The sequence below is a fragment of the Mobula hypostoma genome, chromosome X1 (assembly GCF_963921235.1).
Source record: "Mobula hypostoma chromosome X1, sMobHyp1.1, whole genome shotgun sequence".
Classification (NCBI taxonomy): domain Eukaryota; kingdom Metazoa; phylum Chordata; class Chondrichthyes; order Myliobatiformes; family Myliobatidae; genus Mobula; species Mobula hypostoma.
The window spans coordinates 68981713-68994005 of record NC_086128.1 but is presented as its reverse complement, the minus strand read 5'-3'; the positions used below and the strand labels follow the sequence as shown (position 1 = coordinate 68994005).

Genomic DNA, 12293 nt, shown 5'->3' with positions numbered 1-12293 from the left:
AAGGAGAGGGGGAATCATGGTTGGGAAAAGGGGAAAGGAGAGGGGGAATCATGGTTGGGAAAGGGGGGGAGAGGGGAATCATGGTTGGGAAAAGGGGAAGGGAGAGGGGTAATCATGGTTGGGAAAAGGGGAAGGGAGAGGGGAGGGAGCGGGAAACACCAGAGAGACATTCTGTAATGATCAGTGAACCAAATCACCTTCCTTGTCTCTCAGGGCTGGGTGTGCCTGCACCCATACCACCTTCCCCACCCCCCCCAGGCTCTCCTTCTCTGCCACCTGTCCCACACCCCTCCCGCAGCGCTCTACCCTCGCCATTCCCAACATCCTCTGCTCCCCACCAGATTTACAAACTCGCTCTCTGCTCCCCGTTGACAAATACAGAACCGTGTAAAAGGCTCAGCACCTGAGCTATATATATGTGCCAAAGACTTTTGTGCAGTCCTGAATATTTCCCCTGTATTCCTTCAATCCTATTGAATAGTAATCAACCGTCAATATTATCAAATACTCTCTTGTGTGTATGCTGAGTGTCTGCTGGCTTATGTTTCCATTCAATATTTTGTGTGTTTTCATCTGAGAGATAACCAAAATGTAAACGTTGGTCTAGTGACAAAAAGGGAATTTCAAAGGTAATTATATCATCCCCACTCCCCCACCCACCTTTCCCCTCACCTGGTCTCACCTGTCACCTTGTCCTCCTCCCCCTCCCCCACCCACCCACCTTCCCCCTCACCTGGTCTCACCTGTCAGCTTGTCCTCCTCCCCCTCCCCCACCCACCCACCTTCCCCCCTCACCTGGTCTCACCTGTCACCTGTCAGCCTGTCCTCCTCCCCCTCCCACACCCACCCACCTTCCCCCTCACCTGGTCTTACCTGTCACCTTGTCCTCCTCCCCCTCCCCCACCCACCCACCTTCCCCCCTCACCTGGTCTCACCTGTCACCTGTCAGCCTGTCCTCCTCCCCCTCCCACACCCACCCACCTTCCCCCTCACCTGGTCTTACCTGTCACCTGTCAGCTTGTCCCTCACGCCCTCTCCCTCACCTTCCCCCTCACCTGGTCTCACCTGTCACCTTGTCCTCCTCCCCCTCCCCCACCCACCCACCTTCCCCCCTCACCTGGTCTCACCTGTCACCTGTCAGCCTGTCCTCCTCCCCCTCCCACACCCACCCACCTTCCCCCTCACCTGGTCTTACCTGTCACCTGTCAGCTTGTCCCTCACGCCCTCTCCCTCACCTTCCCCCTCACCTGGTCTCACCTGTCACCTGTCCTCCTCCCACCTTCTTATTCTGGCCTCTTCCCTCTACCTTTCCAGTCCTGATGAAGGGTCTCGGCCTGAAACGTCGATTGTCTCTTGTCCTCTGTAGATGACAACTGCTGAACTCTGTAGATGAACTGCTGAGTTCCTCCAGTGTTTTGTGTGTGTGTGTGTGTGTGTGTGTGTGTGTGTGTGTGTGTGTGTGTGTGTGTGTGTGTGTGTGTGTGTGTGTGTGTGTGTGTGTGTGTCTGTGTGTGTGTCTGTGTGTGTGTGTGTGTGTATGTGTGTGTGTGTGTGTATGTGTGTGTGTATGTGTGTGTGTGTGTGTGTGTATGTGTGTGTGTGTATGTGTGTGTGTGTGTGTGTGTGTCTGTGTGTGTGTGTGTGTGTGTATGTGTGTGTGTATGTGTGTGTGTGTATGTGTGTGTGTGTGTGTATGTGTGTGTGTGTGTGTGTGTGTGTGTGTGTGTGTGTGTGTGTGTGTGTGTGTGTGTGTGTGTGTGTGTGTGTGTGTGTGTGTGTGTGTGTGTGTGTGTGTGTGTGTGTGTGTGTGTGTGTGTGTGTGTGTGTGTGTGTGTGTGTGTGTTGCTCTGGATTTCTAGTGTCTGCGAAATACCTTCTGTTTGTCTTTAACCCCCCCGCCCCCCCGGTTGCCCTCTCCACTCCTCCAACTCTACGTCCCAAAGACCCGTCTGGCATCTGGGTAGATGCCCACCTCGCTCCCCCATTGGCTGCCGTACACTACAAATGGTGACCGAACGTTTCCTGGAACTGACTCCACCCTGCTGATCCTTCCTTTGAGATGTTTTACCTTCTCACTTGTATGTGGACTGGCTGTGACCTCTGACCCGGCTCGGGCCGGCTGGACGTCCGGTGGCCATTGGGCCGGACTGCAACAGCATCCCTCTGGTACAGCTGGTCCAGCCTGCTGCTCGCGGTCTCCTCCAGCGCGACCACCTCCATGTCAGCAGCTGTCGAAGACAACGGGTTACTTCACCGTCGGGAAGTTCTGAAGATGCTTTCCCAGATCAACTGCCCACCACCTCCCATCCCCGGAGATTTCCCGACCCTCGTCTAATCCAACTCTTGGTTAAATCTGCTTCCGCCAGCCTTTCAGAGATACAGTGCGATTCACCGTCAGGCTGGGCGTCCCTCGCCACCAGGTTCAGGAACAGTTATTAACCCCTCAACCATCAGGAAGGAGGTACAGGAGCCTCAGGACCCACACCACCAGGTTCAGGAACAGTTATTACCCCTCAACCATCAGGAAGGAGGTACAGGAGACTCAGGACCCACACCACCAGGTTCAGGAACAGTTATTACCCCTCAACCGTCAGGAAGGAGATACAGGAGCCTCAGGACCCACACCACCAGGTTCAGGAACAGTTATTACCCCTCAACCATCAGGAAGGAGTTACAGGAGCCTCAGGTCCCACACCACCAGGTTCAGGGACAGTTATCACCCCTCAACCATCAGGAAGGAGGTACAGGAGCCTCAGGACCCACACCACCAGGTTCAGGAACAGTTATTACCCCTCAACCATCAGGAAGGAGTTACAGGAGCCTCAGGTCCCACACCACCAGGTTCAGGGACAGTTATCACCCCTCAACCATCAGGAAGGAGGTACAGGAGCCTCAGGTCCCACACCACCAGGTTCAGGAACAGTTATTAACCCCTCAACCATCAGGAAGGAGGTACAGGAGCCTCAGGTCCCACACCACCAGATTCAGGAACAGTTATTACCCTCAACCATCAGGAAGGAGGTACAGGAGCCTCAGGGCCCACACCACCAGGTTCAGGAACAGTTATTACTCCTCAACCATCAGGAAGGAGGTACAGGAGCCTCAGGTCCCACACCACCAGATTCAGGAACAGTTATTACCCTCAACCATCAGGAAGGAGGTACAGGAGCCTCAGGGCCCACACCACCAGGTTCAGGAACAGTTATTACTCCTCAACCATCAGGAAGGAGGTACAGGAGCCTCAGGGCCCACACCACCAGGTTCAGGAACAGTTATGAACCAATATGAGTAACTCCATTGACCACAACTCTGAACTGATTCCACAACCTAAGGAGTCAGTTTCAAAGGCTCTCAGTATGATTTATTTATTTATTTGCATTTACACAATTTTCACTTCTTTTCTGATTGGGGTTTTTCACTAATTCAACTGTATTTCTTTGGATCTGCTGTGAATGCCAGCAAGAAAATGAATCTCGGGGTCGTATACAGTGACATGTACGTAATTTGATAATAAATTTGCTCTGAACTGTTTACCGTGGCTCACTGCAGAAAAGGAGATCTGCCTCACCCTAAGACCACTGCACCCCCCCCCAGGTCGTTGTACTTCGTAACAATCCACTGCCACTCGCTGTGTGAAATCCCCCCCCCCCACCCCGACTCCCCAACTCATGGGCACAGTCCCCTCCTGCACTGGTCCCTTTCCACCTTTCATTGCTGCCGTGTCACGTATTTGTACGACTGCTTGTTTTATTACAATAGTGTCAGTAACATTACACTGTCTCATAGAAGCACCTTAACCTTTATGTCAACCAGTCAGTATTCAGGCCATGTCACTCTGGGACATGTGATGGTGTTGCTTTGTGACTGTACGTGGTGGATAATAAGTTTCTGTAATGTGTGTGACTATTTGTGCTGCGTGTGACTGTATGTCCTGTGTGTGACTGTGTGTACTGAATGTGACTGTATTTACTGTGTGTGCTGAGTGTGACTGCATGTCCTGTGTGTGACTATGTACTGAATGTGACTGTATTTACCGTGTGTGCTGTGTGTGACTGTATGTGTAGTGTGTTACAGTATGTGACTGCATGTCCTGTGTGTGACTATGTGTGCTGTGTGTGACTGTATGTCCTGTGTATGACTGTATGTCCTGTGTGTGACTGTGTGTACTGTGTGGGCTGAGTGTGGCTGTATATCCTGTGTGTGACTGTACGTGCTGTCTGTGACTGTGTGTACTGTATGTGACTGTGCTGAGTGTGACTGTGTCCTTTGTATGACTGTATGTGTAGTGTGTTATAGTGTGTGACCTCATGCACTGCATGTGACTATATGTCCTTTGTATGATTATGCTCTGTGTGTGACTATATGTGCTGTGTGTGACTGTATTTCATGTGTGCGACTGTATGTCCTGTGTGTGACCGTATGTCCTGTGTGAGACTGTATGTTCTGTGTGTGACCGTATGTCCTGTGTGAGACTGTATGTTCTGTGTGTGACTATCTGTAGTCTGTGTGACTGTATGTATTGTGTGACTATCTGTACTGTGTGTGACTTGACTGTATGTGCTGTGTGACTGGCTGTGTGTGACTGTATGTGCTCTGTGTGACTGTATGTGCTCTGTGTGACTGTATGTGCTGTGTGACTGGCTGTGTGTGACTGTATGTGCTGTGTGACTGGCTGTGTGTGACTGTATGTACTTTGTGTGACTGTATGTGCTCTGTGTGACTGTATGTGCTGTGTGACTGGCTGTGTGTGACTGTATGTGCTGTGTGACTGGCTGTGTGTGACTGTATGTACTTTGTGTGACTGTATGTGCTCTGTGTGACTGTATGTGCTGTGTGACTGGCTGTGTGTGACTGTATGTGCTCTGTGTGACTGTATGTGCTGTGTGACTGGCTTTGTGTGACTGTATGTGCTCTGTGTGACTGCATGTGCTCTGTGTGACTGTATGTACTTTGTGTGACTGTATGTGCTCTGTGTGACTGTATGTGCTCTGTGTGACTGTATGTGCTCTGTGTGACTGTATGTGCTCTGTGTGACTGTATGTGCTCTGTGTGACTGTATGTGCTCTGTGTGACTGTATGTGCTCTGTGTGACTGTATGTACTTTGTGTGACTGTATGTGCTCTGTGTGACTGTATGTGGTGGGTTATAACTGTAGTTCTGTGCTTTACACCGTGTGGCCCAGAGGAACGATGTTTCGTTCAGCTGTGAACCGTGTATGGTTGAATGACAATAAACTCCAACTTGAAATGATGAAACAAGATGTTGGGTTTTTAATATCTCAGTAATATTTGAGTAATGTTGTATGTATATATTGTTGGATTAAGCAATCTTGTTTATTTAAAGAATTCATTACGGGATTTTGTATGAATATGTGAACAGCAAACATCATTACTCTGCCACATGATACGAGCGGACCTCGCTTACAGTAAACTCGAAGTTAGACCCACATTCCCGGCTCCCTTACCCACTTTTGTAATAGTTTAATGTTTCAAAGTGTTTGAACATAACATAAGGGACATGTACTAATATAATTTTCAGACTCCATGTGGTGGGTCGTCACTGTAGTTCTGTGCTTTACACCTGGCCCAGAGGAACGATGTTTTGTTCAGCTGTGCATCCGTGTATGGTTGAATGACAATAAGCTCCAACTTGACATTAAATTTGAAGCATAGGACATGGGGCAGAATTAGGCCATTTGCTCCCTCATTCCGTCGTGACTGATTTACTATCCCTCTCAACCCCATTCTCCTGCCTTCTCCCATAACCTCTGACATCCTGACTAATCAAGAATCTATAAACCACCGCCTTAAATATACCCAGTGACTTGGACTCCACAGCCATCTGTGGCAATGAGTTTCACAGATTCACTAACATCTGGATGAAGAAATTCCTCCTCATCTCTGTTCTAAATTGACATCCTCTGGTCCTAGACTCCCCCCACGATAGGAAACATCCTCTCCACATCCCCTCTGTCTGTGTCCTCTGGTCCTAGACTCCCCCGACTATAGGAAACATCCTCTCCACATCCACTCTATCTGTGTCCTCTGGTCCTAGACTCCCCCCACTGTAGGAAACATCCTCTCCACATCCACTCTATCTGTGTCCTCTGGTCCTAGACTCCCCCCACTATAGGAAACATCCTCTCCACATCCACTCTATCTGTGTCCTCTGGTCCTAGACTCCCCCGACTATAGGAAACATCCTCTCCACATCCACTCTATCTGTGTCCTCTGGTCCTAGACTCCCCCGACTATAGGAAACATCCTCTCCACATCCACTCTATCTGTGTCCTCTGGTCCTAGACTCCCCCCACTATAGGAAACATCCTCTCCACATCCACTCTATCTGTGTCCTCTGGTCCTAGACTCCCCCGACTATAGGAAACATCCTCTCCACATCCACTCTATCTGTGTCCTCTGGTCCTAGACTCCCCCACTATAGGAAACATCCTCTCCACATCCACTCTATCTGTGTCCTCTGGTCCTAGACTCCCCCACTATAGGAAACATCCTCTCCACACCCACTCTATCTGTGTCCTCTGGTCCTAGACTCCCCCACTATAGGAAACATCCTCTCCACATCCACTCTATCTGTGTCCTCTGGTCCTAGACTCCCCCACTATAGGAAACATCCTCTCCACATCCACTCTATCTGTGTCCTCTGGTCCTAGACTCCCCCACTATAGGAAACATCCTCTCCACACCCACTCTATCTGTGTCCTCTGGTCCTAGACTCCCCCACTATAGGAAACATCCTCTCCACATCCACTCTATCTGTGTCCTCTGGTCCTAGACTCCCCCACTATAGGAAACATCCTCTCCACATCCATTCTATCTGTGTCCTCTGGTCCTAGACTCCCCCACTATAGGAAACATCCTCTCCACATCCACTCTATCTGTGTCGTCTGGTCCTAGACTCCCCCACTATAGGAAATATCCTCTCCACATCCACTCTATCTGTGTCCTCTGGGCCTAGACTCCCCCAGTATAGGAAACATCCTCTCCACATCCACTCTATCTGTGTCTCAGGTCCTAGACTCCCCCACCACGGGAAACATCCTCACCACATCCACTCTATCTGTGTCCTCTGGTCCTAGACTCCCCCACTATGGGAAACATCCTCTCCACATCCACTCTATCTGTGCCTTTCAATATTCTGTAGGGTTTGATTCCTCTGAATTGCAGTGAGTACAGGCCCAGGGCCAACAATCGGTCCTTTCACGGTAACCACTTTCGTCCTGGGATCACCCTTGTGAATCCACTCTGGACCCTCTCCAATGCCAGTAGATCTTTTCTTTAGATACGGGGTCCAAAACTGATCCCGAGACACACCAAGAGCTGCCTGACCAGTGCCTTGGCATTACATCCTTGCTTTTATATTCTAGTCCTCTCGAAATGAATACTAGCATCACCAGACATTCCACCCTGCAAAAACTCATTTCGGGGAGGTAGCACCATCAATTTGCGGGAGACTCCCGGACCTTCCGGGAGAGGTGGGATGTCTGCAATAGAGTAGCTCCTTAGCAGCCGGCCAGCTAGTTTAAATAACGTTAGGGGGAAGTTGGGTGGGTGGGGGAAGGGAAGATTACAAGCTGACAGGTGACAGGCGAGATCAGGTGAGGGGGAAGGGAAGATTACAAGCTGACAGGTGACAGGCGAGACCAGGTGAGGGGGAAGGGAAGATTACAAGCTGACAGGTGACAGGCGAGATCAGGTGAGGGGGAAGGGAAGATTACAAGCTGACAGGTGACAGGCGAGACCAGGTGAGGGTGAAGGGAAGATTACAAGCTGACAGGTGACAGGTGAGACCAGGTGAGGGGGAAGGGAAGATTACAAGCTGACAGGTGACAGGCGAGACCAGGTGAGGGGGAAGGGAAGATTACAAGCTGACAGGTGACAGGCGAGACCAGGTGAGGGGGAAGGGAAGATTACAAGCTGACAGGTGACAGGCGAGACCAGGTGAGGGGGAAGGGAAGATTACAAGCTGACAGGTGACAGGTGAGACCAGGTGAGGGGGAAGGGAAGATTACAAGCTGACAGGTGACAGGCGAGACCAGGTGAGGGGGAAGGGAAGATTACAAGCTGACAGGTGACAGGCGAGACCAGGTGAGGGGGAAGGGAAGATTACAAGCTGACAGGTGACAGGCGAGACCAGGTGAGGGGGAAGGGAAGATTACAAGCTGACAGGTGACAGGCGAGACCAGGTGAGGGGGAAGGGAAGATTACAAGCTGACAGGTGACAGGCGAGACCAGGTGAGGGGGAAGGGAAGATTACAAGCTGACAGGTGACAGGTGAGACCAGGTGAGGGGGAAGGGAAGATTACAAGCTGACAGGTGACAGGCGAGACCAGGTGAGGGGGAAGGGAAGATTACAAGCTGACAGGTGACAGGTGAGACCAGGTGAGGGGGGAATGTGGGTGTGGTGAGGAGGACAAGCTGACAGGTGACAGGTGAGACCAGGTGAGGGGGGAAGGTAGGTGGGAGGGGAAAGGGGAAGGAGGCAGCATCTATGGGGGAGTATAAAGCTGATGTATTGAGCTGAGACTCTTCAACAGGGCTGGAAAGGGAGGGGGTAGATGCCAGAATAAGAAGGAGGGGGGAGGGAACAGAGGACTATGCAAAAGTTCCAAATGTGAGGAAGCCGAAGGGATTATACTTTTACACGAGGGTTGGTACCTATGTGGACTGGGGCTGCCTGAGGAAGTGGCTGGGGCAGGTACAGCAACATTTAAAGGACAGTTGGGCGGGCACACGGAGAGGAAAGGTTGAGAGGTTTGCAGGCCAGGGACCATGAACACCGTTTTTGCTGCCCCTCTTTGCATCGCTTGCTTGATTTAGCTTTTTCTTTTACATACACTTGTTGTAATCGATAGCCTTTTAATTTTTATCGTCTACGGCACCGCACCGATACCACGAAACAGCAAATTCATGCCATGCGCCAGTGACATTAAAAACCAGATTGTGATTCTGATCCCCTTGTTTAACAACAGAAACACACTCACCGTGACTCTCAGATGAAAAGGCTCTTTGTTCACAGTTATCTGATACCTGATTTGTCAGTCAAACAAATGATAATTGGGCTGATTGGAATGCGGGTTAACAGGCAGTGCTGCTGGGGCAGCGTCCCATTTCAGCCATCGACACGGAACTGCACAGCACAGAAACAGGGCCCATTGGCCCATTCAGTCTGTTCCTGCCAACAAACATACAGTTCACACGCGATTGTGAACGTGTTTATTGTGGTGGCAGGCCCCCGCTGGGCGTCGGCTGTGCAGGGTTGGTGACACAGGACAAGCCAGCACAAAGTCAGCGTGGTTTCCTTCAGGGAAATTCCTGCCTGACGAACCTGCTGGAGTTCTTTGAGGAGATTACAAGTGGGATAGATAAAGGGGATGCAGTGGACGTGGTAGATTGGGACTTCCAGGAGGCCTTTGACAAGGTGCCACACGCGAGGCTGCTTACCAAGTTAAGAGCCCCAGTATAGGAAAGTTGGCATGGTTAGAGCATCGGCTGATTGGTTGGAGGCAGCGAGTGGGAATAAAAGGATCCTTTTCTGGTTGTCTGCCAGTGACTAGTGGTGTTCCACAGGGGTTGGTGTTGGGACCGTTTCTTTTCATGATTTAGATGATGGTACAGATGGCTTTGTTGCCAACATGAGGAAATCTTCAGATGCTGGAATTTCAGGCAACACACATCAAAGTTGCTGGTGAACGCATTCGGCCAGGCAGCATCTCTGGGAAGAGGTACAGTCGACGTTTTGGGCCGAGACCCTTTGTCAGGACTAACTCAAAGAAGAACTAGTAAGAGATTTGAAAGTGGGAGGGGAAGATCTTAAATGATAGGAGAAGACAGGAGGGGGAGGGATGGAGCCAAGAGCTGGACAGGTGATTGGCAAAAGGGATATGAGAGGATCATGGGACAGGAGGCCCAGGGAGAAGGAAAAGGGGGAGGGGGGAAAACCCAGAGGATGGGCAAGGGGTATAGTCAGAGGGATAGAGGGAGAAAAAGGAGAGAGAGAGAAAGAATGTGTATATAAAAATAAATAACGGATGGGGTACGAGGGGGAGGTGGGGCATTAGCGGAAGTTTGAGAAGTCGATGTTCATGCCATCAGGTTGGAGGCTATAAGGTGTTGTTCCTCCAACCTTTGTTGCCAAGTTTGCAGATGATATGAAGATTGGTGGAGGGGCAGGTAGTGTTGAGGAAACAGGTAGGCTGCAGAAGGACCTAGACAGATTAGGAGAATGGGCAAGAAAGTGGCAAATGAAATACGATGCTGAAAAATGCATGGTCATGCACTTTGGTAGGAGAAGTAAATGTGCGGGCTATTTTCTAAATGAAGAAAATTCAGGAATCTGAGATGCAAAGGGACTTGGGAGACCTTGTGTAGGACTCCCTGAAGGTTAGTGTTCCCCTGCTCATTTAACCCTTTATATGTTGTCACTGCCCTGGCCATGAGACCAAATGTATTGGAGCAGAATTAGGCCATTCGGCCCATCGAGTCTGTTCCACCATCTCATCGTGGCTGATCCATTTTCCCCTCTCAGCCTCAAACTCCTGCCCCTTTCCCCGTATCCCTTCATGCCCTGAAGTGGAGAGAGTGACCTAACCCGAACGCAGACGGGACCCGACACATCGATGCAGCTGTAAAGCAAGCAAGACAGCGGCTACGTTTCATTCAGAGTTTGAGGAGATTTGGTTTGTCAACGAAAACACTCAAAAACTTCTACCACTGGACCGTGGGGATCATTCTGACTGGCTGCACCACTGGCTTGTAAGCTACAGAGAGGTGTAAGATTAGTCAGCACCATCACAGGCACCAGCTTCTGTAGGATCTTCAAGAAAGGGTATCACAGGAACACAGTGTTCATCACGAAGGACCCCCACCACCCAGGACACGCCCTCTTCTCACTGTTACGGTCGGGAAGGAGGTACAGGAGCCTGAAGACACACACTCAGCGATTCAGGAACCGCTTCTTCCCCTCTGCCATCAGGGAGGAGGTACAGGAGCCTGAAGACACACACTCAACGATTCAGGAACAGCTTCTTCCCCTCTGCCATCAGGGAGGAGGTACAGGAGCCTGAAGACACACACTCAACGATTCAGGAACAGCTCCTTCCCCTCTGCCATCAGGGAGGAGGTACAGGAGCCTGAAGACACACACTCAACGATTCAGGAACAGTTTCTTCCCCTCTGCCATCAGGGAGGAGGTACAGGAGCCTGAAGACACACACTCAACGATTCAGGAACAGCTTCTTCCCCTCTGCCATCAGGGAGGAGGTACAGGAGCCTGAAGACACACACTCAACGATTCAGGAACAGTTTCTTCCCCTCTGCCATCAGGGAGGAGGTACAGGAGCCTGAAGACACACACTCAACGATTCAGGAACAGCTTCTTCCCCTCTGCCATCAGGGAGGAGGTACAGGAGCCTGAAGACACACACTCAACGATTCAGGAACAGCTTCTTCCCCTCTGCCATCAGGGAGGAGGTACAGGAGCCTGAAGACACACACTCAACGATTCAGGAACAGCTTCTTCCCCTCTGCCATCAGGGAGGAGGTACAGGAGCCTGAAGACACACACTCAACGATTCAGGAACAGCTTCTTCCCCTCCGCCATCAGGGAGGAGGTACAGGAGCCTGAAGACACACACTCAACGATTCAGGAACAGCTTCTTCCCCTCTGCCATCAGGGAGGAGGTACAGGAGCCTGAAGACACACACTCAGTGATTCAGGAACAGCTTCTTCCCCTCTGCCATCAGGGAGGAGGTACAGGAGCCTGAAGACACACACTCAGTGATTCAGGAACAGCTTCTTCCCCTCTGCCATCCGATTTCTGAACGGACAACGAACCCGTGAACACGACCGCACTACTTTTTATTTCTGTTTTGGCACCCCGTATTTAATTTAACTTTCACAAACTTCATGACTCAGGCCGGTGATGTTAAACCTGATTCTTCTTCACAGCCGAACAAAGAAACACAACAGAATCAATGAACGTCCGCACACAGAGACTGACAGAGGAGACAGACTGTGTAGCTAAAAAATGATTAACACCGAGTGACAACACGAGTTGTAGAGTCCTTGGAGATGAGGGCACAGGCTGGGGAATCAATTCAGAATTTATGATGTATGCACTGCGTGTTGGACCCTGGTTCCTGAGGAACGAGCTTGCATTTTGCTGAACCCTTCCTCAATGCTCCATAACGACGAGTCCCATTGGAACCCGACAAACTCTGAAGGGCTTGGGTCGTTACGGCACGCACCCGGCCGCAGGAGATTAGGCACTCTGG

The 12293-nt window shown here is 50.7% G+C and overlaps 1 protein-coding gene across 3 annotated transcripts in view; it reads right to left on the bottom strand.

Annotated features, from left to right (window-relative positions):
- The window catches only part of LOC134340426 (growth factor receptor-bound protein 7-like), a 189476-nt gene that overhangs the window by 107289 nt on the left and 69894 nt on the right, over window positions 1–12293 (bottom strand). For all 3 annotated transcript variants that reach the window (XM_063037645.1, XM_063037644.1, XM_063037646.1), the window contains one exon: window positions 2069–2228. In XM_063037645.1, the coding sequence (XP_062893715.1) occupies window positions 2069–2228 (160 nt within the window). The remainder of the gene's footprint in view (window positions 1–2068; window positions 2229–12293) is intronic.